This window comes from Acartia tonsa, chromosome 3 (assembly GCF_053477335.1).
Source record: "Acartia tonsa isolate MP-2025a chromosome 3, ASM5347733v1, whole genome shotgun sequence".
NCBI lineage: Eukaryota > Metazoa > Arthropoda > Copepoda > Calanoida > Acartiidae > Acartia > Acartia tonsa.
Window position 1 is genome coordinate 23,297,651 of NC_137262.1, and position 27,942 is coordinate 23,325,592.

Here is a 27,942-nt window from a genome sequence, read left to right on the forward strand (position 1 = left end):
AAGGATGTACACTTCGAATAAAACTTATTGAAACTTACAAATGAAATTTTAGGTTCAGGTATAACAGATGGTTGTGCTCCAGGAGCAACTGTCAGTCCCAGCCAGGAAGATTTCTAAACAAAATTTATTCAATATTTTTTTAGGAATAGATATATCGAGTATAATTAGCATCTCCATAATCAAGTCTTAAATGTATGAATGTCCTTATAATATGGACCATATAAAAAGCATCCTGTATTCCAGTGATTTTAGGTTTAGGATAGATTTTTATGGAATTTCCGAATTTTTGTTCAAATTTCTAAATAATGTTGAATATTAAATGAGAAGTTATTTTATTTTTATTATTATTCGTTAGTCCGTCTTGTCTGACTGATTTAAGCTAAGCTTTATGGATGCTGTACTCCTTGTTCATAAGATTTTGGAGAAAATTAAATGAACATACCTGTGCTGCGACATTTTGAAATCCTCTCATATTAGACCAACTGTTGATAGCTTTGGGGTCATAGGCTTCGCCAATTTTAGGATAGGCGATTTCTATCTCTTTCACCTTCCCGGGTTTTTCTTTCTCCTTTAGTAATGATTGTCATATGTAAATATAGATAAATTAAGTACATTTTTGTTTTGTGCTCATTTAGGAAGAGCAAAACTGTTGCATGACTTGTACCAAAAAAGTTTGGTACAGCAATATAAGCTAAAATTTTTTCAGATGAATTAGTAAACACCAAATTATTCCACAGTAAGATTAGAGAAATTGTGATAAAACATAAGACATTGATTTCTTAAAACAATAAGAAAAATATGGCAAACATTCCTTGATTTGTTGAAGTTGTTCAGGATCCACGCCTTTCTCCAGTTCATGAATCATATCATTCAACTTGTGCAACACTAAAACATAAAAATAATTAATAAAAACAGTATGAATCGTATAGAGAGCACAAACTTCTAAAAGCTTTGGTAATTGACCTCTTTAACGAATATTTATTTTCTTTTTACTATTTTTACCAAAATATTATTATTGGGATTACTAAAAATATTAGCTAGAATTACTGATATATAGAACTAAAATAAAAATGGATCCTGAAAGATTTTTAATAACTCTCTTTTCTATTAATTAAACCTTACCTAAATGATGAGGAATGTTTTCAAAGTCCACGTCAATCTTATGTTTCTTTTTGACAACCTTTGCAATCTCTAGGTCACTGTCTTCACTTGTGCTGTGCTTCCGCTTCTTTTTCTTCTTACTTTTCTTCTCCTAAAACAAATAAGGATGGCAATACCCATAAGTTGCAATGCACAAAAAACACAATGGATGGACGAACAGGCAAAGTGAGTTACAGAGCAGATGTTCAGTTGTCATAAAAGGATAGATATAATATGCATCTTTTTAAACATTAAGTTTTTTTATGTAATTTTAAGCATGAACGACAAGCAGCCGGACAAAAAAAATTTAGACTATAAATTATAATATGATAGGGATCTTCGCAGAAAATTTCTGCTGTCGATCTTAAACAGCAACAGAGAAAATCACATTTCCCCCTAGCGTTACATCACGGACAGACAGAAAATGAAAATTATGAGTACCTTTGTTACTAAAATACAATTTTTAAGGTTAATTCAATTTGTGATAGCGTTCTATGGAAATTAAAGGTAATGAACCAGCTATCAAATATTTCATTGAAGTCAAAGTAACATTAAATCATGAATTAGTAGAATTTATCAATATAAAACGAGTCTCTTAACACACAACTATTTCTACAAATGACTTTTTTTATTATCGACATTATAATTGTAGAGATTTTCCAAATAATGTTAAGGAAAGTTAAGTCTTTTACATTGAATATGAACTTTTATTTATCTTTTTGAACCTGCATTGGATTTTAATGTTTACCTTTTTCTTTTTATCTTTCTTCTTTTTCTTTTTACTTTTTTCCTCGTCTTCTATTTCTCCTTCTGAGCTAACAGACGACTCCCTTTTCTTCTTCTTTTTTTTCTTTTTATCTCTTTTCGACTCTTTTCTCTCGTCATCTGACTCAATTTGTTGTTCTTCTGATTTATCACTTTTTGACACCTTTTCCTCAACTATCTCTATCTCAGATTCAGAGGCAACAGTGTCCTTTTTCTTTTTCTTCTTTTTGTGTTTCTTTTTCTTTTCACTTTTACCGCCATATTCATCAACCTCATCACCACTGTGAGTACCAATACTTAAAAGTTATTTAAAAGTGTTCAGGGTTTTATAAAGCATGGATCTAGTGGTAAGACAATGAACAATTCAATGTTTTCTGAATTATTATGTGGCTTTGGTCCCCTGTATAAATAGTTAAGATAGATATATAGATGAAATATATTATGCTTTTATATCTCCTTTGATGGGTTCATTATAATACATGAGAATTACTTACAGGAATACGACAAGTGACGCTAAAATCATCTTCTCCCATTTCTTGCATAAAACCTGAATTTGGAAGTAAATATTTTTTCTCATGTTCTTAAAGAAATTATCAGTATTAACAAAATACATAGTTATTTAAGTATTCGTCCCTGTCTTTGTCTTTAGCTTTATTCTTATCCTCATACGGTGAAGGTTCTTTAATAGGTTTCTTCCTCAAGGGCGCATCATCTATAATACCTTGCATGGCCAACAATCCTCCTAAAAAGTAACCATTATCATTTTAAAAGGTTAACATACTGTCCACTTCAATTATTATCAATGACAGAGGATTATTTGTCAAATTGTTATTTTTCATACCTATACAGTATACAACCTTATATTAACAAATTATGCTAGATAAAGAAACTCTAAAATATGTCGTTAAACTTTTTTTGTTTTTTTTTATACAAATGCTAGCGGTTTAAATGGGTGGTTTGGTTAGGCAGGCGTGTATATTCTGCATGGGTTATTCACAGAGGGGGCCGGTGGGGGGAATAAAAAATATGCTGGAAGGGTAAAAAATTAAGAAATAAACAGTCTTAAACACTGTATTTCCCCCTCCTTGTTTTCATTCCTATTCATGACAACGCAACATGCCAAGTAACACAAAATTTATATTATGCATGTGTACACTAGTATTCTTAACTGTCGTGGACAAACTAAGAGTTACTAACCTAAAGCACTAATGTCTTCCTTCTGCATGAATTTATCAAATTCTGATGGAATTTTGTCCTGTAGGACAGGAGCCCAACGGATATAATCCTCCAACTCTTCTACTTGGAATCTTTCCAACATTCTAAACAACAACGACAAATAAGACTAAATATGAAATCAAATAAATAGAGATATATGGTTATCAAAAAACAAACGTTCAGGAAATTACTTGGTAGATTATTGAGTATTAAAGTAGAGGGTGATCTCTCACTTCCCCACCACCTTCACTCAAATGCCCCTAGAGTACTCTAAGGGCGTGCGTAGTCAATAAGTATACATTGAAAATGTTTGTTATTGTGTTTAGCAAGATTTTTTTTTTAAAGTCGTGATTTGCAATTTAGCAAATTAGAAGTTTTACTTCTCATAAAAATAAGTTTACATTACCTTGGAAAAAGATGCGATGGTACCGGCTCCTTTGAGCCCCACAATGCTCGACATAAATATGGAATATCTGGATGGACGCATTCCTGAAAATAACCATTATTAAAAATCTTCTAAAATAAAAAAAATAATCTATTAAAGTTGTCTTAATGTCAAGATTTAGGTTTGTTGAATATTTTATGAAAAAGTAGGACAAATGTAAGTAGGTACATATTTAGTGGAAAATCAAAGATTTAACATATCAGGCAAAATCTGAAGATATCCACTATTCAGATAGCTTGAAGTAGAAATATGGCACTTTTGAAAAACATTTTACTGACCAATAGTAAATAAACCCTTAAATAGAATGATAGAGATGTAAATGTTAACAATCAGTATGATGATACAATATTTACAAGTAGCAAATTATATTCTCATTGCATTTAAACAAAAAATATTCGAGAAATTTTATTTTTAAAGATGCCATATCTACCATTATAAGGTATAAGAGTTTTAAAGAATGATACGAGTAAAGTCACAAAAGAGCAAATTGTATAGATATCAAACCTGCAGTGGCTAGGTACCATGTAACTCCAGGCTTTAATCTCTAAATCTCCAGAGAGTGACCTGGAAGAACCTGCCACAAATTAACTTAAACCCTGGATCTTTGATTCAACAAGTCTTTGTCTCTAAGTGCTAATCCTTAAGGTCTACCTGTACCTATTTTTAGTTTAAACGGCAGAATAACATGTCCCATTGCTATGACTTGCTGCTGAAATAAAATATTAAACATTTTGAATCATTTCTGTTATGAAAGGGCATTTTGGGCAATAAGTTTGTCTTGTATCTCAACAGTTAGACTTGTTATGATAAAAAGAGAAGAGTTATTAATGCATGCAGAGGCCTTGAGATTCAATTTATGATGCGACACTGAAGTATAAAAATGGCTTTTTTTGTAATAATGTTTAATTTTTTGTAGTTTTCATTGAGCCTCGTATTGCCAATTTATTGAATTTCTAGGAAGCAATATAAAACTTTCTATTATGTTTCAGTGTACCCCATATCTTGAATAACGAGGTCTTTACATTAATTACCTCTCCCTTAATGACCAAAAACAGATCAAAATATTGAACTTTACCTTTGGGGCTATTTTAGCGTTGACATAAACAGTATCCCCATCTCGTAAATCCCTTGTCAGACAAAAATCTGAGCTCACATAGACAATATGATTTTCTTCCTAAATAGTAATAAATAGTAAGAAGTTTTATAGGTATTTGAATTAATCTAAGTTTCTAAATAATTATAAAATAGAAATTATTTATTTAAATTCTATCTTGCTAGCAATTATATTCTTCGATTCTTCTTAAAAGACGGACTTAAAAAAAACTAAGCGACTAAGCCTCAAAATTTAACTACAGGGTCATTCAAAAGAAATAATTTAAAAAAACTTAATTATGCAATATGCATCGAAAATGAAACAATTATGTAAAATGCTTTATATATTTGTAAAACCTTTTATGAGACATTTATGTTTCAAATATCAAAAAATGATTATTTTAACAAATTATGCCCTAAAAACCAGTTTTTCCAAAGACCTTTTTTTTCGAAGATTTATGGATTTAAAGGTTGTGCAAAAAATATGCACATTTTTCAAATTCAAATTGCGCGACTTGTATTAATAGTAAAAAAATATTACGCATACTGTTAGAATCGCCATAAGCTCTAGTTTTTGAAAATATAAGAACCGTTTTAGTGCTATTTGTAATTTAGGAGCTACATTGAAAAATGTGAGAAAAAGGTTGAAAAGTTTTCAGTAATTGGAACATTTTCCACTAGAGCTTATTACGATTCTAACGATATGCATAACATTTTTCTACTATTAACACAAGCCGCGCAATTTGAATTCTAAAAAAGTGCTGATTTTTTAACAACCTTTAAATCAATAAATCTTTGAAAATAAGGCCTTTGGAAAAACCGGTTTTTAGGGAATAATTTGTTGAAATAATCATCTTTAAATATTTAAAACATAAATGTCTCATAACAGGTTTTACAAATATATAAAGCATTTTACATAATTGTTTTTTAAAAATCATTTCTCTTGAATGACCCTGTAGTTGGGGTACTTTTTTTTGAAAAAAAGGAGGGATTGCCATATTTGGTCGGGGTTAGAATTCTAGCTGATTTTTAAACTTGTAAAAGGTTGATTTTCATGGGGCTTACAAGTGGCTACCGAGCCCTGCTTTTCTATATAATATTCTTTTTCTAAAACTCTTTGCATGAACTTGAGAAGTATCTTACCTTTGTGAGCACTAAAGCACAATCTTCATATTTGACAATCACCTCACACTTCACCTCAAACAGCTTTTCTGGTAGCTTGTCCATTTTTTATTAAAGTTCTAGATCATCTGAAATCACAGCCATTATGAATTTTTGATGTTTTTTCACCGTTTCCATTTTTATCAAACTGAATGAAAAAACTTTTTCCATCAGTTTTGTCTTACTAAGTTATACATTTAAAGTGGAATAAATATGTTCTTTTTGTTGATAAATAGGATGTAATTTTTATTTTTGTATTCCAGCAATATTTTTTGCTGTTGTGACCAATCCTGACAGAATACCAGAAACATCCTGTTTTAATAAAATAAATTTCATTTTATATGACGTAAATACATATTACTACAAATAATTCTTTTCAAACTACCAGAATTTGCATGCTATGAACAAGAATATGTAGGTACTTCAAAAATCAGCATAATTTTTGAAATATTTGTCTGAAAACCTAAAATATAATTAAAGAACTTCGATGAAACGAAAATTTAAGCATTGTTCTTATGTATATTATTATAAAAAAAAACACATTCCACTAAGAGAGAAATTAGAGACTAAATTCGAATGAGAGCGCATACAAAATAGTACACTGCTTAAAAAAAGTAACCTTACATAAGCATTACTGACAGACCGGTGAACAAAATTAACTGTACAACAAATAGCAAAAATAAAATGCCAAATAAAAATGCTAACTTTCTAGTGCTCCGTGTAAAAATGATATTTATCTTTCCTGAGGTAATTTTCCCAGCTGAGGTACTCCAGAAATATCCTCGAATCGGCGATCCATAAACTTCCACGTCTCCTGAAGTTGCATAAATTATTAGAATTAAAACAGTATAGCACTCAGGAAACTTTGTAAAGAAGAAAGAGACTAACCGTCCCTAAAAGGTAAAAGCTATTTTATTTGCAAAAATTCTGCAAATCTTTTATAACACATGGCTCCAAGGTTAAGTTTAATCTTTGTCTGTCATGCTTAAATTCTAATGTTCAATATTGTTTATATTATAAGTATACTAGCGGCTTTACCCCTAGCCTCTAGTGGCTTTGCCCCAAGAGATGATAAAAAAAGTTATGGTGAAATTCGTAAAAAAAATAAGGACCAAGGAAATCTTCTACAAAAAAAGAAAAAAAAGGACCAAGGATATCTCCAACAAAAAAGAAAATATCCTAAAACCACCACAGCACCAGTAGGTATATTCCCTGAAAAGTAGAATCCGATCGGTTCCGTGGTTACCGAGATCTTAAGCTTCAGACGGACGGACAGACAGACGGACAGACATCATTCTACTTTGTAAACCCCGAACCACTTCATTATGCAATCTACATTTTCCTGGATATTTTGTCTACGGTAGTCCATAAGTGTACAGCTTTACAGTACATTGTTTCTATTTATTAAAGCAACACGAATGATAAAAGAAAAAGATTCTTTTTAAAGTAAAATACTTTTATTTCAATCAAAATCTATATTTTTTTATTTTTTACCGATCCACGTCATTATGCAAATCAAAAGAAAATCAATGAGAAAATGTTTGTTTTGCACTTTTCTCCAATTTTAAAAAATGATTCTGATAAAATAGCAATATTTTAAGGGATTTATGCATTAATTATAATGAAAAACAGTTTAAGGTAGATTTTAATGATTTTTCTAAATAAGAAATAATTGAAAAAAAGAAATTATATTCTTATCACTTTAAAGGACAGCTGCTGACCCCCAGTCTTATGGATGAAGCTAAATACATGTTAAAGATAAAAATTACCCTGAAAAGTATACAAAAATGTTTTTTATTGTGTTAAAAAATCCATTTTAAAATCTTGATTTTGAGGTTGATGGCCTTTAAGATGCTCTTACTGGTGGTGAAGGTGAGCTAAATGTTATCTAAGTACATGACCATTACAACAACTTGTCTATTAACCTATGTACCATTTTTTGTAGTCATAGCAGCCTCCAGTGGAGCCTCTCGACATGAAATATAACCATTATCTAAAAACTACATTATTTACTTTATGAATTTTAGTAATTAAAATTGCAATTTTTTCTTTTTTAATATTGCTTGGCTGGAGGCTGCTATGACTACAAAAATTGGACCATAGTTCAATATATAAGTTTTCTTCAAGGGCATGCACTTTGATAACATTTAGCTCACCATCACCACCAGTAAGAGCATCTTAAAGGCCATCATCCTCAAAATCAAGATTTTAAAATGGATTTTTTTAACACATCAAAAAACATTTTTGTATACTTTTCAGGCAAATTTATATTTTTTACATGTATTTAGCTTTATCCATAAGACCGGGGGTCGGCAGCTGTCCTCTAAAGTGATAGGGATAGAATTTCTTTTTTTCAATTATTTCTTATTTAGAAAAATCAATAAAATCTACCTTAAACTGTTTTTCATTATAATTAATGCATAAATCCCTTAAAAAATTGTTATTTTATCAGAATTATTTTTTAAAAGTGGAGAAAAGGGCAAAACAAACGTTTTCTCATTGATTTTCTTTTGATTTGCATAATGAAGTGGATCGGTAAAAAATACAAAAAATATAGATTTTGATTGAAATATAAGCATTTTACTTTAAACAGAATCTTTTTCTTTTATCATACGTGTTGCTTTAACAAATAGAAACAATGTGCTGTAAAGCTGTACACCTATGGTCTACCGTAGACAAAATATCCAGGAAAATGTAGATTGCATAATGAAGTGGTTCGGGGTTTATTATAGATACTATATACCTATTGATTTCTGATTTTAATTGATCATCACCAAAATATTTACCTCAAAATTTGAAGACAAATCTTGAATCATGAAGACTTCTGTGGAAGAAATAATGCCAGCTAAAAGCATTCTCTTGCTGTACCAATTCAAATCAGCTGACGTATCACCGGCTCTAGATAAAATTATGAACTTAATTGTAAAAATTTCAGTAAAACAAATATACCAAAAGATATTATTTTATTCAAAATATAAGACATATTTTAGCCGTCGATTGTAACGGGAGTCCAAATGGAATTTTCATTTTACTAGTTTTTTAACGTTAAGACACAAAATTTTTTATCTCATTTTATGGCTGACCGAATATAAGACTAGAACATAGATGTTTAAAATTTTTAGGCAAATATTGGATAACCAGCTTATCTCCCTCTTGGAGTCTCAGATTTTAAAAGTCCTTTATGTGTTAACAAAAGTAAAAGGCACGCATCTACAAATTGCTCATGGCAATACCGAACTAACAGACTTAAATACTTAGAGAAGAACATTGATACTGAGCATAATCTAGGTACCTACCTATGCCAAATATCATCACAAAGTTCTTGAAGATAGCCCACAGATTCTGGAATATTCTGAGGTTTAGCCATCAGAGCTAGGGCTTCACCCCAAACACCAGCCTAATAGTCAGACGCATATTTATTTCATTTGTATTTTAGTTGTTTTATCAACATGTCTGTTCTTGGTTTAATGTCTATTTGACTGTCTTGAACATACGTTGAGACACGAATATTATAACAAAAAAGAGTTAGTTTAGGAGGAAGTTTCCCCCACTCAAATTAACAGTTCAATTCAAATATTGTAATAAGTTCTTGATGTTATTAATTGTAGACTGAACTATGATGTAGAAAGAAAATATGCTTTTCCTGCCTGTATAAATTCACTGTTCATCAACAATCTTTCTTTTACAGCTGACTTTATAAAATTGGTGATTGGTAGTTTAGTTCCAGATTCTTTGTACCTGGACACTTCGTTAGACATCCAGGTGTCCAGCTTTTTGTTGCAAGTTTTCACATGGTGAAGTACAAGCTCATCCCCTTCTCTAAATGAAAAATTGTGAAAAAAAACTCTCGTATGCTTTAAAAATATCTCAAACAAGGCTGATTACATTAATGGGTAATTAAATTCTATGGATCATGAGGTAAAACATAATCTAATCTGAAAGAACTAAAAAAGTTTTATTTGGTAAAAGTAAACAAATTAACCTTTGTTATCTTATTATCATTCAAAACCAATAGATACATTAAAGATTTAAATCGCCTCAAAATTTAAACATGAAAATCTAAAAATATTTTGAATGATTTTATTTTACCTGTCAAATAGTCCAGAAACAATACTGATATAACCAAGGTCTTCAGCCCCCGAGGAAAGGGATAATTTACTCCATCCTTGTCTAAAAAAAAACATTTAACTTGTCAGGGTAAAACGATATGTGATACCCTCGCTTTATTAAATTTATATTGTTTATTTCTTTATCACTGCCCCAAGTATACCTAAAAAGACATATATTACAAACAAACAACTAAATGTGGGGTTTCAAAGTTTGAGGTAAGTTAACACCCCTTTACCCCCATCCTTGGACGTTTATGAACCAACTATCTGCAATTTTTTATAACTTACGTTTTAACATGATTCAAGGCTGCATTTAAGATCTGTGTTTTGATATTTTGTTCTCTGTCCGCTTCTTTTCGCCGATTTTCTTTCTCCCTCTTTTCATTTTCCTCTGCCTCTGTCCATGTGTCTTTTCTCTTATCATTTGATTTCTTTTCATCTGATTCTGCTTTGTGGCTGCTTTGGGGTTCTTCAGCTTTCTTACATTCTGAAACAAGTAAAAATGTATTTATTTCTTTTTTAATTAATAAACTGCATTCTTTGGTATCTAAGAACATATTGGCTTTATAATAAAAAGAAACATTCATCTTTATGGAGGAAGGGGTTGCATTGTTTAATCGTGAGCTATTTCACTGAAGAAAGTAGCCTCAAACATTTTAAATCAAAATATGTTCGATTTCATTGAAAAACTTCGTATTTTTTATATAAATAAACATCACCTGTGGAAAAAGAATGGCAACTGATTAAATTTTGAGGAACCACACAAACTTTCAAACAACATTCTTGATTTAATAATCTTGATTTTAATGTTAAATTCCTGGTCATTCAGAACTTGTTAAAATATGAGAAAAGAATTGTTTCGAATAATTTCTAATTTTAATTCTATAGTTGTCCTTTTGATAAAATATTTAAGTACAAACGATACTTTTTAATTTCTGTAAAAAGTTTGACAATATAATTTTCCGGTGCTTTCCCCTAAAGTACCGTTTTTGCAAATCCTTACACTAAAGTAACAGGATGTCTGTTTGTATGTTTGTGAGTCTGTACCGAAAGATCACGCTAACGCCTGAACCGACCGGGTTCTCCTTTACAGGGTAGCTTCTCATAGGTCCCGGGAAGGTTTATAACTATTTTGGGGGAGGGTTCCTCCCCCCCCAAAAAAATTTAATTTTTTATAATGTAAAAATAAAAATAGGGTGGAAGGGGAACCCCCCACAAAATTTTTTTTTTACTTATTAATTCTAATTAAAAATACCTAATAAATTAGGTTATCAAATTCGACTCTCCCCTCATATCTATGTAGCCGCTAGTTATTTATATTATAATATTATCAAAATGAGTTCTTTCCTGAGTTTAGAAATCTTAATGAAATTTGCACTCCTGGTGGCTACAGACATTTTTACATTTGCTGAAATGAATTTTCATTACATACTGATAACAACAACACTCAGAAACTTTCATAACATCACAAAGTTATACCTAATGTGTTACATTTTTACAGTTTGCTACGTTATTTTTACAATATCATGAGAGTAAATTTTTTTATACATATACCAATGTACATGTAAGGCAAGTGTATGTTTTGGTTAATATTTATCTTTAAATAATATCAATAAATGTTGATAATAAACACTTAGAATTGAAAATGTTAAAAATATTGCTGCATTATAATTACTTATATATTGTAAATATTAACTATTGAGTTTTTACTAATATTTTAGCTATGAAGGTAAATAAATAAATGAGATTAAAAAAATAGGTAGAAAAAACATTAGAAAATTCTATCTATACCTAGAGTATGAACTAAAATAAATCAGAGACAATAGAATAGATGGGTAATGTAATAAACAACAAGCTATTTTACACCAACATTTTGCTAGCATGGAATAACAATCTCTTAGAAATTTGCATTTTCTCTTCAATTGAGATAACTAATAAAAGTATGATTTTGTAAATAAAATGCAGACAAAAATGTTATTTTTTACTTATTAATTTATTATTTTAGAAACAGCGAAAACTAGTTAATTCACAAGGGGCAATATCTCTTGACTCTAAAATTACTAGGTACCATAGATATTATTATTAATGTTAATAAATATAATTTGCCTATTAGAATCATTACCTAGGTAGCTTTACAAAAAAAAACTATGTGACTTTGTTTAGAATCTTAATTAAACGGTGTTTCTTTCAGGGTAACTAAATTTTTTTGTGAAATACTAATTAAAAATAGTGCTATTGTAAATTGCTAGGTATTCAATATGAACTATTTAAATTTTGTTGGATAATATAAGGAAAGATTTTGTTACATGGTAGTGTTATGTTGTGCTATCACTTCTGCTCAGTATTGCATTATCAAATAATAACAACCAATTATGAAGTTATTACTATATAACTGTTCCTTCCAATTTGTTTGCTTTCATTAGTAAACATCACCTCTAAATCTAAGGGAGGGGGGGGGGGGGGAAGTTTGTACAGTTATAGGAAATGAAAATTCAGTATCAAATTTTGGCCTGGCCGTTTGGGCTTGTTTTTATAGTTATCAACCTAATTCTTTTTGTAAACTCTCTTATATGATTGGATCTACCTGTAAAACTTTGAAAATTGAATTTTGGGACTTTCCTTCTAGGGGCTAGTGGTGCAAAAGACCCCCCCCAAACACTAAAATTTTAAGTTATGAGCTTATTTTTAAAGATATCGAGCTGATTTTTTAAATGGAAGCTTTTATTGCAATAAATGAGTTGATTATCCATCCCATATTTCATTTTTGCACCTTACCTCTAGGGGCATGTAAGCTCAAAACTTATAAATTTTGTATTTGGAGGGGTTGTTTTACTCCAAAAGCCCCTAGAAGTAAAGTGCAAAAATGAAATATGGGGTGGCTAATCAACTCATCTATGTAATAAAAGGTTCCATTTAAAAAATCAGCTCGATATCTTTAAAAATAAGCTCATAACTTAAAAGGAGGATGTGCTTAAGGACCATTTGGGCAGGGGGGGGGGGGGTTTACTCGAGAACCCTTAGAGCTAGAGGGAGCTAATTTTGGATTTAAGCTTCTATGGGGCCAAAGTTACTTTTAAAATTATCGTCGACCCCCCACCCCCCCCCAAAATTTTTTTTTTTTTGGGGGGGGGGTAAAAATTTTTTTTATTGCATTTCTCGCCGAATTAAGCAATTTGGAATCATTTGAGACCATGTTATTTTTTTCAAAAATTTTTCGCCTTACAAGCAACCCTGCGGGGGGACTTAGTCATTTTTTTCAAATTCTCGTTTATGAAGGTATATCTTAAATACAGTATGCTACTCTCTTAGTTTTTAAGATAATTGGATGAAATCTTTTTGATTGTGTCACTAATTACCCCAAGTTTTGGTATCTTTAAAAAAAAACGGCGGCGGGACCGCCGCTCCCGCCGTCCGCCGCCGTTTTCCGCCGCCACCAAAAAAGAAATTTTTTATTGCATTTCTCGCCGAATTAGGCAATTTGGAATCATTTGAGACCATGTTATTTTTTCAAAAATTTTTCCCCTAACAAGCAACCCTGCGGGGGGGACTTAGTCATTTTTTTCAAATTCTCGTTTATGAAGGTATATCTTAAATACAGTATGCTACTCTCTTAGTTTTAAAGATAATTGGATGAAATCTTTTTCATTGTGTCACTAATTACCCCAAGTTTTGGTATCTTTAAAAAAAAACGGCGGCAGGACCGCCGCTCCCGCCGTCCGCCGCCGTTTTCCGCCGCCACCAAAAAAGAAATTTTTTATTGCATTTCTCGCCGAATTAGGCAATTTGGAATCATTTGAGACCATGTTATTTTTTCAAAAATTTTTCCCCTAACAAGCAACCCTGCGGGGGGGACTTAGTCATTTTTTTCAAATTCTCGTTTATGAAGGTATATCTTAAATACTGTATGCTACTCTCTTAGTTTTAAAGATAATTGGATGAAATCTTTTTGATTGTGTCACTAATTACCCCATGTTTTGATTCAGTTATGTTAAAAAAGTATTATTTAAAAAAATCAGGTTGATATCTTTAAAAATAAGCTCAGAACTCATATTTTTAGCGTTTGGGGGGTTTTTGTGCTCCACAAGCCCTAAGAAGGAAAGTCCCAAAATGAATCTGTAATGGTTCGTTGATTCAGTTATGTTAAAAAAGTATTATTTAAAAAAAAATCAGGTTGATATCTTTAAAAATAAGCTCAGAACTCATATTTTTAGCGTTTGGGGGGTTTTTGTGCTCCACAAGCCCTAAGATTTTTTTTAAATAATACATTTTTTTAACATAACTGAATCAACGAACCATTGCAGATTTCATTTTGGGACTTTCCTTCTAGGGGCTTGTGGGGCAAAAGACCCCAAAAACACTAAAAATATGAGTTCTGATCTTATTTTTAAAGATATCAACATGATTTTTTTAAGGAAACTTTTTGAACATAACCAAACTAGGGAACAATTACATATTTTATTTTAGGACTTTCCTTCTAGGGGATTTTGGAGCAAAAGAACCACAAAACACTAAAAATATTAGTTCTGAGCTTTTTTTTAGAGACATCAACCTGATTTTTAAAAAATAATACTTCTTTAACATAACCAAACTAATAAACCATTACAGATTTAAAAATAAGCTCAGAACTCATATTTTTAGCGTTTGGGGGGTTTTTGTGCTCCACAAGCCCTAAGAAGGAAAGTCCCAAAATGAATCTGTAATGGTTCGTTGATTCAGTTATGTTAAAAAAGTATTATTTAAAAAAATCAGGTTGATATTTTCAAAAATAAGCTCAGAACTCATATTTTTAGCGTTTGGGGGGTTTTTGTGCTCCACAAGCCCTAAGAAGGAAAGTGCCGAAATTCAATTTTCAAAGTTTTATGTGTACATCCAGTCGTATAAGAGAGCCTACAAAAAGAATTAGGTTGATAACTATAAAAATAAGCCCACACGGCCTTCCCAAACTTTTATACTGAATTTCAAGGGGGGGGGGGAAGTTTGTACAGTTATAGGAAATGAAATTCAGTACTAAAGTTTGGGAGGGCCGTGTGGGTTTATTTTTAAAGTTATCAACCTAATTCTTTTTGAGAGCTCTCTTATATGACTGGATCTACACATAAAACTTTAAAAATTGAATTTTGGGACTTTCCCTCTAGGGGCTAGTGGAGCAAAAGACCCCCCCAAACACTAAAAATTTAAGTTCTGAGCTTATTTTTAGAGATATTGAGATTATTTTTTTTTCAGAATTTGGAATCATTTGAGACCATGTTATTTTTTTCAAAAATTTTTCGCCTTACAAGCAACCCTGCGGGGGGACTTAGTCATTTTTTTCAAATTCTCGTTTATGAAGGTATATCTTAAATACAGTATGCTACTCTCTTAGTTTTAAAGATAATTGGATGAAATCTTTTTGATTGTGTCACTAATTACCCCAAGTTTTGGTATCTTTAAAAAAAAACGGCGGCGGGACCGCCGCTGCCGCCGTCCGCCGCCGTTTTCCGCCGCCACCAAAAAAGAATTTTTTTATTGCATTTCTCGCCGAATTAGGCAATTTGGAATCATTTGAGACCATGTTATTTTTTCAAAAAATTTTCCAATAACAAGCAACCTTGCGGGGGGGAAAATTTTTGAAAAAAATAACATGAACTCAAATGATTCCAAATTGCCTAATTCGGCGAGAAATATAATAAAAAAAAATTTTTGGTGGCGGCGGAAAAGGCGGCGGGAGCGGCGGTCCCGCCGCCGTTTTTTTTAAAGATACCAATAGTTGGGGTAATTAGTGACCCAGCCCAAAAGATTTCATCCAATTATCTCTAAAACTAAGAGAGTAGCATACTGTATTTAAGATATACCTTCATAAACGCCGCGGTTTTTTTTAAAGATACCAATAGTTGGGGTAAGGGGGGGGGGGAAGTTTGTACAGTTATAGGAAATGAAATTCAGTACTAAAGTTTGGGAGGGCCGTGTGGGTTTGATTTTAGAGTTATCAACCTAATTCTTTTTGTGAGCTCTCTTATATGACTGGATCTACACATAAAACTTTGAAAATTGAATTTTGGGACTTTCCCTCTAGGGGCTAGTGGAGCAAAAGACCCCCCCAAACACTAAAAATTTAAGTTCTGAGCTTATTTTTAGAGATATTGAGATGATTTTTTCTCAGAAACCTTTTTTAACAAAACCAAACTAAGTAATCATTGGAGATTTCATTTTGGGACTTTCCTTCTAGGGGCTTGTGGAGCAACAGACCCCCAAAAACACCAAAAATATGCGATCTGAGCTTTTTTTTAAAGATATCAACCTGATTTTTTTTTAAATAAAACTTTTTTAACAAAACTAGATCAACGAACCAATACAGATTTCATTTTGGGACTTTCCTTCTAGGGGCTAGTGGAGCAAAAGACCCCCCCCAAACACTAAAAATTTAAGTTCTGAGCTTATTTTTAGAGATATTGAGATGATTTTTTTTCAGAAACCTTTTTTAACATAACCAAACTAAGTAATCATTGCAGATTTCATTTTGGAACTTTCCTTCTAGGGGCTTGTGGAGCAACAGACCCCCAAAAACACTAAAAATATCGTTCTGAGCTTTTTTTTAAAGATATCAACCTGATTTTTTTTAAATAATACTTTTTAACATAATTGAATCAACGAACCATTACAGATTTCATTTTGGGACTTTCCTTCTAGGGGCTTGTGGAGCAACAGACCCCCAAAAACACTAAAAATATGCATTCTGAGCTTATTTTTAAAGATATCAACCTGATTTTTTATTGGGACTTCATTTTGGGACTTTCCTTCTAGGAGCTAGTGGAGCAAAATACTCCAAAAACACTAAAAATATGAGTTCTGAGCTTATTTTTAAAAATGTCAATCTGATTTTTTAAAGAAAACTTTTTTAACATAACCGAATTAAGGAACCATTACAAAGGGGGGGCCGGGGGGCGAAAGTGACACTTTTTGAAACCAAAACTAAGAGTCAACAAAGGAACTCAACTAAAAAAAGGGTTACAGGTCTGAGATTTTGCATGGCAGTTGCTTTATAGGGGTACAATATGGAACTGTGAAGAAACGGCGGCGCAACCGCCGAAAACCGCTGTTTCCCGCCGTAATTTTTGTTGCCTTTTCTCGGCGGTTTTCGGCGGTTGCGCCGCCGTTTCTTCACAGTTCCATATTGTACCCCTATAAAGCAACTGCCATGCAAAATGTCAGACCTGTAACTCTTTTTTTTAGTTGAGTTCCTTTAACTTTTAATTTTGGTTTCAAAAAGTGTCACTTTCGCCCCCCCCCCTTTCATTTTGGGAGTTTCCTTCTAGGGGCTAGTGGAGCAAAAGACCCCCAAAACACTAAAAATATGAGTTCTAAGCTTATTTTTAAAGATATCAACTTCCTTTTTTTTAGAACACTTTTTTAACATAACCAAACTTGGTAACTTTTACAGATTTCATTTTGGGACTTTCCTTCTATAAGCTAGTGGAGCAAAAGACCCTAAAAACAATAAAAATCTGTAAAAGTTACCAAGTTCGGTCATGTTAAAAAAGTGTTCTTAAAAAAAATCAGGTTGATATTTTAATAATAAGGTCAGAACTCATATTTTTAGTGTTTTGGGGGTCTTTTGCTCAACTAGACCCTAGAAAGAAAGTCCGAAAATGAAATCTGTAATGCTTTCTTAGTTCGGTTATGTTAAAAAAGTATTATTTTAAAAAATCAGGTTGATATCTTTAAAAATAAGCTCAGAACTCATATTTTTAGTGTTTTTGGGGGTCTGTTGCTCCACAAGCCCCTAGAAGGAAAGTCCAAAAATGAAATCTGCAATGATTACTTAGTTTGGTTGTGTTAAAAAAGTTTTCTGAAAAAAACATCTCAATATCTCTAAAAATAAGCTCAGAACCTAAATGTTTAGTGTTTGTGGGTCTTTTGCTCCACTAGCCCCAAGAAGGGAAGTCCAAAAATGAAATCTGCAATGATTACTTAGTTTGGTTATGTAATAAAAGGTTTCTAAAAAAAATCATCTCAAAAATGTTAAAAAAGTATTATTTTTAAAAAATCAGGTTGATATCTTTAAAAATAAGCTCAGAACTCATATTTTTAGTGTTTGGGGGGTTTTGTGCTCCACAAGCCCCAAGAAGGAAAGTCCCAAAATGAAATCTGTAATGGTTTGTTGATTCAGTTATGTTAAAAAAGTATTATTTAAAAAGAATCAGGTTGATATCTTTAAAAATAAGCTCAGAACGCATATTTTTAGTGTTTTGGGGGGTCTGTTGCTCCACAAGCCCCTAGAAGGAAAGTCCTAAAATGAAATCTCCAATGATTACTTAGTTTGGTTGTGTTAAAAAAGTTTTCTGAAAAAAAACATCTCAATATCTCTAAAAATAAGCTCAGAACTTGAATTTTTAGTGTTTGGGGGGGTCTTTTGCTCCACTAGCCCCTAGAGGGAAAGTCCCAAAATTCAATTTTTAAAGTTTTATGTGTAGATCCAGTCATATAAGAGAGCTCACAAAAAGAATTAGGTTGATAACTCTAAAAACAAACCCACACGGCCCTCCCAAACTTTAGTACTGAAAGGGGGGGGGAAGTTTGTACAGTTATAGGAAATGAAATTTAATAATAAGGTCAGAACTCATATTTTTAGTGTTTTGGGGGTCTTTTGCTCAACTAGACCCTAGAAAGAAAGTCCGAAAATGAAATCTGTAATGCTTTCTTAGTTCGGTTATGTTAAAAAAGTATTATTTAAAAAAATCAGGTTGATATCTTTAAAAATAAGCTCAGAACTCATATTTTTAGTGTTTTTGGGGGTCTGTTGCTCCACAAGCCCCTAGAAGGAAAGTCCCAAAATGAAATCTGCAATGATTACTTAGTTTGGTTGTGTTAAAAAAGTTTTCTGAAAAAAAACATCTCAATATCTCTAAAAATAAGCTCAGAACCTAAATGTTTAGTGTTTGTGGGTCTTTTGCTCCACTAGCCCCAAGAAGGGAAGTCCAAAAATGAAATCTGCAATGATTACTTAGTTTGGTTATGTAATAAAAGGTTTCTAAAAAAAATCATCTCAAAAATGTTAAAAAAGTATTATTTTTAAAAAATCAGGTTGATATCTTTAAAAATAAGCTCAGAACTCATATTTTTAGTGTTTGGGGGGTTTTGTGCTCCACAAGCCCCAAGAAGGAAAGTCCCAAAATGAAATCTGTAATGGTTTGTTGATTCAGTTATGTTAAAAAAGTATTATTTAAAAAGAATCAGGTTGATATCTTTAAAAATAAGCTCAGAACGCATATTTTTAGTGTTTTGGGGGGTCTGTTGCTCCACAAGCCCCTAGAAGGAAAGTCCTAAAATGAAATCTCCAATGATTACTTAGTTTGGTTGTGTTAAAAAAGTTTTCTGAAAAAAAAACATCTCAATATCTCTAAAAATAAGCTCAGAACTTAAATTTTTAGTGTTTGGGGGGGTCTTTTGCTCCACTAGCCCCTAGAAGGAAAGTTCCAAAATGAAATCTGTAATGGTTTGTTGATTCAGTTATGTTAAAAAAGTATTATTTAAAAAGAATCAGGTTGATATCTTTAAAAATAAGCTCAGAACGCATATTTTTAGTGTTTTGGGGGGTCTGTTGCTCCACAAGCCCCTAGAAGGAAAGTCCTAAAATGAAATCTCCAATGATTACTTAGTTTGGTTAGGTATGTTAAAAAAGGTTTCTGACAAAAAAAATCATCTCAATATCTCTAAAAATAAGCTCAGAACTTAAATTTTTAGTGTTTGGGGGGTCTTTTGCTCCACTAGCCCCTAGAAGGAAAGTCCCAAAATGAAATCTGTAATGGTTCGTTGATCTAGTTATGTTAAAAAAGTTTTATTTAAAAAATATCAGGTTGATATCTTTAAAAATAAGCTAAGAACGCATATTTTTAGTGTTTTTGGGGGTCTGTTGCTCCACAAGCCCCTAGAAGGAAAGTCCCAAAATGAAATCTCCATTGATTTCTTAGTTTGGTTTTGTTAAAAAAGGTTTCTGAAAAAAAAATAATCTCAATATCTCTAAAAATAAGCTCAGAACTTAAATTTTTAGTGTTTGGGGGGGTCTTTTGCTCCACTAGCCCCTAGAGGGAAAGTCCCAAAATTCAATTTTTAAAGTTTTATGTGTAGATCCAGTCATATAAGAGAGCTCACAAAAAGAATTAGGTTGATAACTCTAAAAACAAACCCACACGGCCCTCCCAAACTTTAGTACTGAAAGGGGGGGGGGGAAGTTTGTACAGTTATAGGAAATGAAATTCAGTATAAAAGTTTGGGAAGGCCGTGTGGGCTTATTTTTATAGTTATCAACCTAATTCTTTTTGTAGGCTCTCTTATACGACTGGATGTACACATAAAACTTTGAAAATTGAATTTCGGCACTTTCCTTCTTATGGCTTGTGGAGCACAAAAACCCCCCAAACGCTAAAAATATGAGTTCTGAGCTTATTTTTAAAGATATCAACCTGATTTTTTTTAAATAATACTTTTTTAACATAACTGAATCAACGAACCATTACAGATTCATTTTGGGACTTTCCTTCTTAGGGCTTGTGGAGCACAAAAACCCCCCAAACGCTAAAAATATGAGTTCTGAGCTTATTTTTAAAGATATCAACCTGATTTTTTTAAATAATACTTTTTTAACATAACTGAATCAACGAACCATTACAGATTTCATTTTGGGACTTTCCTTCTTGGGGCTTGTGGAGCACAAAACCCCCCAAACACTAAAAATATGAGTTCTGAGCTTATTTTTAAAGATATCAACCTGATTTTTTAAAAATAATACTTTTTTAACATAATCGAATCAACAAACCATTACAGATTTTATATTGGGACTTTCCTTCTAGGGGCTTGTGGAGCAAAAGATCCCCCCAAAAAACTAAAAATATGAGTTCTAAGCTTATTTTAAAAGATATCAGCCAGATTTTTTTAAATAATACTTTTTTAACATAACCGAATCAACGAACCATTACAGATTTCATTTGGGACTTTCCTTTTAGGAGCTTGTGGAGCAAAAGACCCCCAATACACTAAAAATAAGAGTTATAAGCTTATTTTTAAAGATATGAACCTGATTTTTTTTAATAATACTTTTTTAACATAACCGAATCAACAAACCATTACAAATTTCATTTTGGGACTATCCTTCTAGGGGCTTGTGGAGCAAACGACCCTTAAACCACTAAAAATATGAGTTCTGAGCTTATTTTAAAGATGTCAACCTGATTTTTAAAAAAAACTTTCTTAACATACCTGAATTAAGGAACCATTACAGATTTCATTTTGTACTTTCCTTTTAGGGTCTAGTGGAGCAAAAGACCCCCAAAAACGCTAAAAATATGAGTTCTGAGCTTATTTTTAAAGATATCAACCTGATTTTTTAAAAATAATACTTTTTTAACATAACCGAACCAACGAACTATTACAGATTTCATTTTGGGACTTTTATTCTTGTGATTTGTGGAGCAAAAGACCCCCAAAAAACACTAAAAGTATGAGTTCTGAGCTTATTTTTAAAGATATCAACCTGATTTTTTTTAAATAATACTTTTTTAACATAATCGAATGAAATCTGTAAAAGTTACTAAGTTCGGTTATGTTAAAAAAGTGTTCTTAAAAAAATCAGGTTGATATCTTTAAAAATAAGGTCAGAACTAATATTTTTAGTGTTTTGTGGTTCTTTTGCTCCACAAGCCCCTAGAAGGAAAGTCCCAATATTTTTAGTGTTTTGGGGGTCTTTTGCTCCAGTAGACCCTAGAAGGAAAGTCCGAAAATGAAATCTGTAATGGTTTATTAGTTTGGTTATGTTAAAGAAGTATTATTTTTTAAAAATCAGGTTGATGTCTCTAAAAAAAAGCTCAGAACTAATATTTTTAGTGTTTTGTGGTTCTTTTGCTCCAAAATCCCCTAGAAGGAAAGTCCTGAAATAAAATATGTAATTGTTCCCTAGTTTGGTTATGTTCAAAAAGTTTCCTTAAAAAAATCATGTTGATATCTTTAAAAATAAGATCAGAACTCATATTTTTAGTGTTTTTGGGGTCTTTTGCCCCACAAGCCCCTAGAAGGAAAGTCCCAAAATGAAATCTGCAATGGTTTGTTGATTCAGTTATGTTAAAAAATGTATTATTTAAAAAAAATCAGGTTGGTATCTTTAAAAATAAACTCAGAACGCATATTTTTAGTGTTTTTGGGGTCTTTTGCTCCACAAGGCCCTAGAAGGAAAGTCCCAAAATGAAATCTGTAAAGGTTCGTTGATTCAGTTATGTTAAAAAGTATTATTTTAAAAAAATCAGGTTGATATCTTTAAAAATAAGCTCAGAACGCATATTTTTAGTTTTTGGGGGTCTTTTGCTTCACAAGCCCCTAGAAGGAAAGTCCCAAAATGAAATCTGTAATGATTCGTTGATTCAGTTATGTTAAAAAAGTATTATTTAAAAAAAATCAGGTTGATATCTTTAAAAATAAGCTCAGAACTCATATTTTTAGCGTTTGGGGGGTTTTTGTGCTTCACAAGCCCCAAGAAGGAAAGTGCCGAAATTCAATTTTCAAAGTTTTATGTGTACATCCAATCATATAAGAGAGCCTACAAAAAGAATTAGGTTGATAACTATAAAAACAAGCCCACACGGCCCTCCCAAACTTTTATACTGAATTTCATTTCCTATAACTGTACAAACTCCCCCCCCCCCCCCCCATTAGTGACACAATCAAAAAGATTTCATCCAATTATCTTTAAAACTAAGAGAGTAGCATACTGTATTTAAGATATACCTTCATAAACGAGAATTTGAAAAAAATGACTAAGTCCCCCATTGAGGGTTGCTTGTTAGGGGAAAAATTTTTGAAAAAATAACATGGTCTCAAATGATTCCAAATTGCCTAATTCGGCGAGAAATGCAATAAAAAATTTCTTTTTTGGTGGCGGCGGAAAACGGCGGCGGACGGCGGGAGCGGCGGTCCCGCCGCCGTTTTTTTTTAAAGATACCAAAACTTGGGGTAATTAGTGACACAATCAAAAAGATTTAATCCAATTATCTTTAAAACTAAGAGAGTAGCATACTGTATTTAAGATATACCTTCATAAACGAGAATTTGAAAAAAATGACTAAGTCCCCCCGCAGGGTTGCTTGTAAGGCGAAAAATTTTTGAAAAAAATAACATGGTCTCAAATGATTCCTAATTGCCTAATTCGGCGAGAAATGCAATAAAAAATTTTTTTACCCCCCCCCCAAAAAAAAAAAATATTTGGGGGGGGGGGTGGGGGGTCGACGATAATTTTAAAAGTAACTTTGGCCCCATAGAAGCTTAAATCCAAAATTAGCTCCCTCTAGCTCTAAGGGTTCTCGAGTAAACCCCCCCCCCCTGCCCAAATGGTCCTTAAGCACATCCTCCTTTTAGTGTTTCGAGGGGTCTTTTGCCCCACTAGCCCCTAGAGGGAAAGTCCCAAAATTCAATTTACAAAATTTTACAGGTAGATCCAATCATATAAGAGAGCTTACAAAAAAGAATTAGGTTGATAACTATAAAAACAAGCCTAAACGGCCAGGGCAAAATTTGGTACCGAATTTTCATTTCCTATAACTGTACAAACTCCCCCCCCCCCCCCCTTATTTGGTAATGTTTTATTTTTACGAATATGAACATTTAAGGATACAAAACAAGCAAAAGTGATAGCACACCGAATGTGATTAATTTAACAAACTAGCGGTAAGATAAAAAATGGTTATATTCCCTCTTTTAATTCATCCTCTCTGAATCTATGTTTTTTTATATCTAATGTAAATAAATGTGTAGCACAAAGTGTTTGACAAAATGGACGAAATTGCATAAATTGTAAAAATGCTTAGGTGCATTATAAAACAAAAATAAGATTAAATTTTCACTTAATACCTTAAAAGCCATAAAACTTGAATATTTTGACATTATTTACAAGTAAACTTAAATCATAAAATATTAAGTCAATTTTTTAATTAACTTATCTATCAACCACTGTTCCTTCAAGGCTGATATCTAACTTTTATAGGATGTATATTCATAGGGTTTACAGCTTGATTTCTTTTCTGTATCTTCTATAAGTTCTATTCTTAACAGAATTTTTACTTTTCTGATTTCTTTTCTGTATGATGTAATTTTCTAAACATTTTCATTTTGTTGTCAATTAACAACCTTAATACGAGAAGTGTTATCATTTATATTTGCTTAAATGGACAAATATGGTGAAAGTAGACTTCTTTTAAAATAATAGCTCTCAATATTCAACTTTTTTTGTAATCGCAACAAAATGTTCCTTTTTAATTTAAATGATGTTCTTTAATTGCACAATTAGGATAGAAACGACGGCTTGTCAATTACACAAACACCAGTGTATGACCTTCCTATGGTCATATTAGCAGGAATAACCGACCAGCTGTCCGTTTTCGGGTTAAACACTTCGACAGAGGCCAGATTTGACGTGCCGTCGTCTCCGCCGATCACATACAATAATCCATTGTGAGCAATAACACCTGCATTACGACGTGCATATTTCATATCAGCCACCGGCGACCACCGGTTAATATCAGGGTTGTAGCATTCCACAGATTTACGCACCACCGGCCCATCATGACCGCCAACGCTGTAGAGAAGGCCGTGTAGTACGCCAACACCGGCTCCTGATCGGCGGGCAAACATATCCGCTACCGGCGACCAAATATCCTGTTCAGGATTATAAACCTCAACAGAGGATAAACATTGGCGGGAATTGCCATCATAACCGCCTACTGCATAGATTAAGCCGCCTAGGACACCCACTCCAACACTGCTGCGGCGGGTTGTCATTGATGCAATGCAACGCCATTCCTGGCTGCCATTTAATGACAGATCAAGAACTTCAGCTGTGTTTAATCCTGCACTCCCGTCAAAGCCGCCGACAGCAAATATCATATCGTTAAGAACAGCTACTCCAAGAGTCGACCGTCTTGCCTCCATGCTAGCTATATTAGACCAAGTATCATTTGTAGGGTCATAAACATCAACTGTTCTAACTCTTAGACTGCCGTTAAAACCGCCGACTGCATAGACTTTGCCGCGAACCACCGCAACTCCACAACGGCATCTTCTTGACGGCATTTCTGATAAATGAATCCAGCGTTCTTCTTTGAAGTCGTAGCATTCAACAGATCTTATTGCTTTGGGTGCCTGACCGCCGATAGCCGCCATAACTTTTGGCAGTCCTATCGGCTGGCGTGGTTTTGTCCTAGGAGATGTTAGAGTCATAACTAACTTACTGTCACCTTTCATCAAATGAAACTGTAGCGCTTCAATTATAAAATCTTTGCAAGTATTATTATCTTTGATAAAATTATCCGTAGTAACTCTCTGGATTAGATATTCTTGAGACAATAGCGGCAGACGAACGTGTTCCATTAAAATGTGAAGGTATTGGGCTCGAGGCCCGGCGTCATATTGAATCCAGGAGATAACGCTTTCAAATACTTTTTCCTCGTTAGGAACTGTGATTGTGTCACTACTTATCAGCTTAGCAACCTAGAATTTTAATGTTTATCATTTAAAGTTATTTAAAATACTTGACAAATATATCCCACATATTTCCTTTACTACAGTTTACTGTTCTTAATTTTAGTTGTGAAATATTGTTAGCTTTACAGCTGCCCTCCTTGCCGACAAAATTTTCCCTGTTAGTACAATCATTATTTTTTTTTGTTCTGGCTAAACAGTGCAAAATTAGTTTAAGATGATAAACATTCCTGATCCGCAGTTAAATTGTAGAATTCATCACACTCCAAGACTTCAGTGAAGTGACACTCAATATAACATTCAGTAGCTGTTAGTAAGTCTTGACAACAGTGTAGATCTGCAAATCTAAAAACAAAAAATCTAGGATAACAAAAGACACAAAAAAATATATTAAAAGCTTGGAATACAAAGCTTTAAGTTGGTGCCGATGCAAATAAAAATGTTAAATAGAAAATCGGCACTTCAAAATTTTAGAATACACACAATTTTTCATGTGCTAATAAACAATAAATGTACCAACCTACGAATACCGAGACAGTTGGTTGGGTGTAGCTGGCTCTGTAGAAATTCACAACATGCATCCCTAACATCATTCAGTTGGAGCAGGTTAGCAGCGGGTAGGAGAATCTGTACATTTTCTTCAGTCACTTCAACCTAAAGTTATTGACGATTTTAAATAAGAAATAGATATGAGGAATACATGTTTATAATAAGAATTTAAAATTTAAGAAATATCGTGTTTTATCCCTATTGGAGCCTTATTCCCCGCTAGGCTTTCCAGTACCTTACCTAACATATCATTTGAGCTAAATTGACAAACAAGTTAAAAATGAGTACGCATGAAAAATAACGTTATATAATATGAAGCATGGGCGAGCAGCCACGTATCAACATTCACTTTGTACAAGTAACAGAGTAGTAGTGATACAAGAACTTTAAATACCTGTGATGTGTACACATAATCAACTAGAATATTCAAAGCTTCTGGCTCAACGCCGTGTATGATGACACGATCACTGTCCCTCTCCGTGAAACCAGTAAACATTGCATAGAAATACGGCGAGCAGGCGGCTAATATCATCTTATGCGCCGGAATTTCATGATTCTCGGCGACCAAAGTTACATCACACAAAAGACCGCCGGCCCGTAGGTTATTCATTCCTTCAATAAGCTTCAGGGGATGGTTGATATTTTTGTATGGCGGCCGTTTAGGGTCCCCATATTTGCCGCTTTTCTGGGAGGATTCATCGAGGCTTGATTGGGAGGCGTGGCGTAGTAATAGTTGACGGGGGTTGTGCTGCTGCCCCGATGATCCTAAAATAAAGATATCTTTAAAAGTGACATTAGGGGATTTTTGTCATGTAGATAGCAATATTCAAATTTCAATTCATTAAAAGATACAATTTGTATATATAATAGTATTACCTATCTCTTTTTTATTTTATATAAAAATTAATGAGTTATTATACCTTCTCTAGAAGGCCTTATCTGCAGTCTATGCTGTTGTTGCATTGCCCCACCCCCCATTCCATGATGGTGGGCACCCTCCGGGGCTAAGTGCTGTTCTGGGGGGAGACCAGGATGGAGAAATATCTGATCATCAAAAGGATCATTGTTGTAGTGGTTGTGTGGAAGGATATTGTGAAGATTATCTCCCTGTCCCTCTCCTTCGTGAACCTAAAACAGTTGTGATTATATGTATTAGGATACTTCTTACTTCTCATAAAAAAAAAGTGTTTATTAATTTAAATATACACATATTTTTCTAGAATTACCTCTACATTTAAATGCTGTTGGTCTTCAGGGACGTCAGGATGGTGGACTAGTAGCCCTTCGGCTTCAGGGGCGACAGGAGGATCTACCTCAAACACTTCCTCCATGACTAAAATTAGTTAAAATAGATGATGGCATTTCATTTAATAAAGGAAGAATTAGTTGTCTGGATAGTTATAGAACCTTAAATGTCTGGGTTTTTTATATTAATCAATCTTATCTTTTGAAAAACACGAGATATATATATTTAAGCAAATTGTTACCTATTTTATATATATAATTTTTAGATAAAAATATCAGTAAAAAGTGTTAGGTAATTATTTTCTTGTAAAATTGGTTGTTATAATTTCCATGTTGCTATTTTATTCTAAAATCATCTATCATAAACTAGATAGTATTCTATTTTTCAATCATTTACGTACTTCGTATTTTAGCAAAATTGAGAATTTTTGTATTAATTTTATTCGTTAATTTGCTATATATCATTAATAATTCTTGTATGGGCAATCTGTAAGTAAAACATCCGTTATTTTTCTTACCTGCATTAATTAGCAATACGATTTTATCATGTTAAGGCCAAATTATATCTAAATTTAATTTATTTAGAAATTTTGAAGGGTTAATCAACTACGCTGAATGGCTCAGCTTTCCCCAACCAAAACCAAGGTAAAATAGGGCAAGGAGAGGTATATAGGGGATTATTGGGAATAGAATTGAAAGGGAGAGGGGGAAATGCGTGCATTTGCC

At 32.7% G+C, this 27,942-nt stretch overlaps 3 protein-coding genes across 6 annotated transcripts in view; all 3 read right to left on the reverse strand.

The window, feature by feature from the left end:
• LOC145313682 (uncharacterized) overlaps nt 1-5,993 on the reverse strand; it is a 24,916-nt gene extending 18,923 nt beyond the window's left edge. The window contains exons 1-10 of the mRNA XM_080153222.1: nt 5,801-5,993; nt 4,641-4,739; nt 3,527-3,609; nt 3,103-3,224; nt 2,539-2,647; nt 1,889-2,186; nt 1,123-1,252; nt 810-885; nt 443-566; nt 39-113 (exon numbers count right to left, since the gene is read on the reverse strand). Coding sequence (XP_080009348.1) covers nt 39-113; nt 443-566; nt 810-885; nt 1,123-1,252; nt 1,889-2,186; nt 2,539-2,647; nt 3,103-3,224; nt 3,527-3,609; nt 4,641-4,739; nt 5,801-5,884 — 1,200 coding nt within the window. The 5' untranslated portion in view covers nt 5,885-5,993. The remainder of the gene's footprint in view (nt 1-38; nt 114-442; nt 567-809; nt 886-1,122; nt 1,253-1,888; nt 2,187-2,538; nt 2,648-3,102; nt 3,225-3,526; nt 3,610-4,640; nt 4,740-5,800) is intronic.
• On the reverse strand, nt 5,907-11,392 carry Coq9 (ubiquinone biosynthesis protein COQ9, mitochondrial). 2 transcript variants are annotated; one of them, XM_080153228.1, is made up of 9 exons: nt 11,272-11,392; nt 10,647-10,741; nt 10,216-10,414; nt 9,908-9,988; nt 9,466-9,637; nt 9,115-9,215; nt 8,605-8,716; nt 6,565-6,632; nt 5,907-6,134 (listed from the first exon to the last, which is right to left on the reverse strand). In XM_080153228.1, the coding sequence occupies exons 1-9, from the start codon at nt 11,322-11,324 to the stop codon at nt 6,065-6,067; spliced, it is 951 nt and encodes a 316-aa protein (XP_080009354.1). In that variant the 5' UTR covers nt 11,325-11,392; the 3' UTR covers nt 5,907-6,064. The 2 variants fall into 2 exon arrangements, with proteins under 2 accessions (XP_080009354.1, XP_080009353.1); XM_080153227.1 differs by having other exon boundaries at nt 5,907-6,128; nt 6,559-6,632.
• LOC145313683 (ring canal kelch homolog) lies at nt 11,332-27,942 on the reverse strand. 3 transcript variants are annotated; one of them, XM_080153226.1, is made up of 8 exons: nt 27,735-27,942; nt 27,198-27,304; nt 26,892-27,099; nt 26,366-26,736; nt 25,943-26,076; nt 25,652-25,767; nt 23,797-25,430; nt 11,332-11,524 (listed from the first exon to the last, which is right to left on the reverse strand). In XM_080153226.1, the coding sequence occupies exons 2-7, from the start codon at nt 27,300-27,302 to the stop codon at nt 24,229-24,231; spliced, it is 2,136 nt and encodes a 711-aa protein (XP_080009352.1). In that variant the 5' UTR covers nt 27,303-27,304; nt 27,735-27,942; the 3' UTR covers nt 11,332-11,524; nt 23,797-24,228. The 3 variants fall into 3 exon arrangements, with proteins under 3 accessions (XP_080009352.1, XP_080009351.1, XP_080009350.1); XM_080153225.1 differs by having other exon boundaries at nt 11,332-11,636; XM_080153224.1 differs by having other exon boundaries at nt 11,332-11,648.

Excerpts from the sequence above, each read along its gene's own strand:
- Coq9 (XM_080153228.1), bottom strand. The coding sequence starts at position 11,324 with ATGTCTGTAGCCACCAGGAGTGCAAATTTCATTAAGATTTCTAAACTC. Across the intron at positions 10,742-11,271 it reads AAGATTTCTAAACTCAGGAA|TTTAACATTAAAATCAAGAT; the intron begins AGAACTCATTTT and ends AATGACCAGGAA. Across the intron at positions 9,638-9,907 it reads GTTTCTGGACTATTTGACAG|AGAAGGGGATGAGCTTGTAC; the intron begins GTAAAATAAAAT and ends TTTTTCATTTAG.
- LOC145313683 (XM_080153226.1), bottom strand. The coding sequence starts at position 27,302 with ATGGAGGAAGTGTTTGAGGTAGATCCTCCTGTCGCCCCTGAAGCCGAA. Across the intron at positions 27,100-27,197 it reads AACAGCATTTAAATGTAGAG|GTTCACGAAGGAGAGGGACA; the intron begins GTAATTCTAGAA and ends CAACTGTTTTAG. Across the intron at positions 25,768-25,942 it reads AACTGTCTCGGTATTCGTAG|ATTTGCAGATCTACACTGTT; the intron begins GTTGGTACATTT and ends TTTTGTTTTTAG.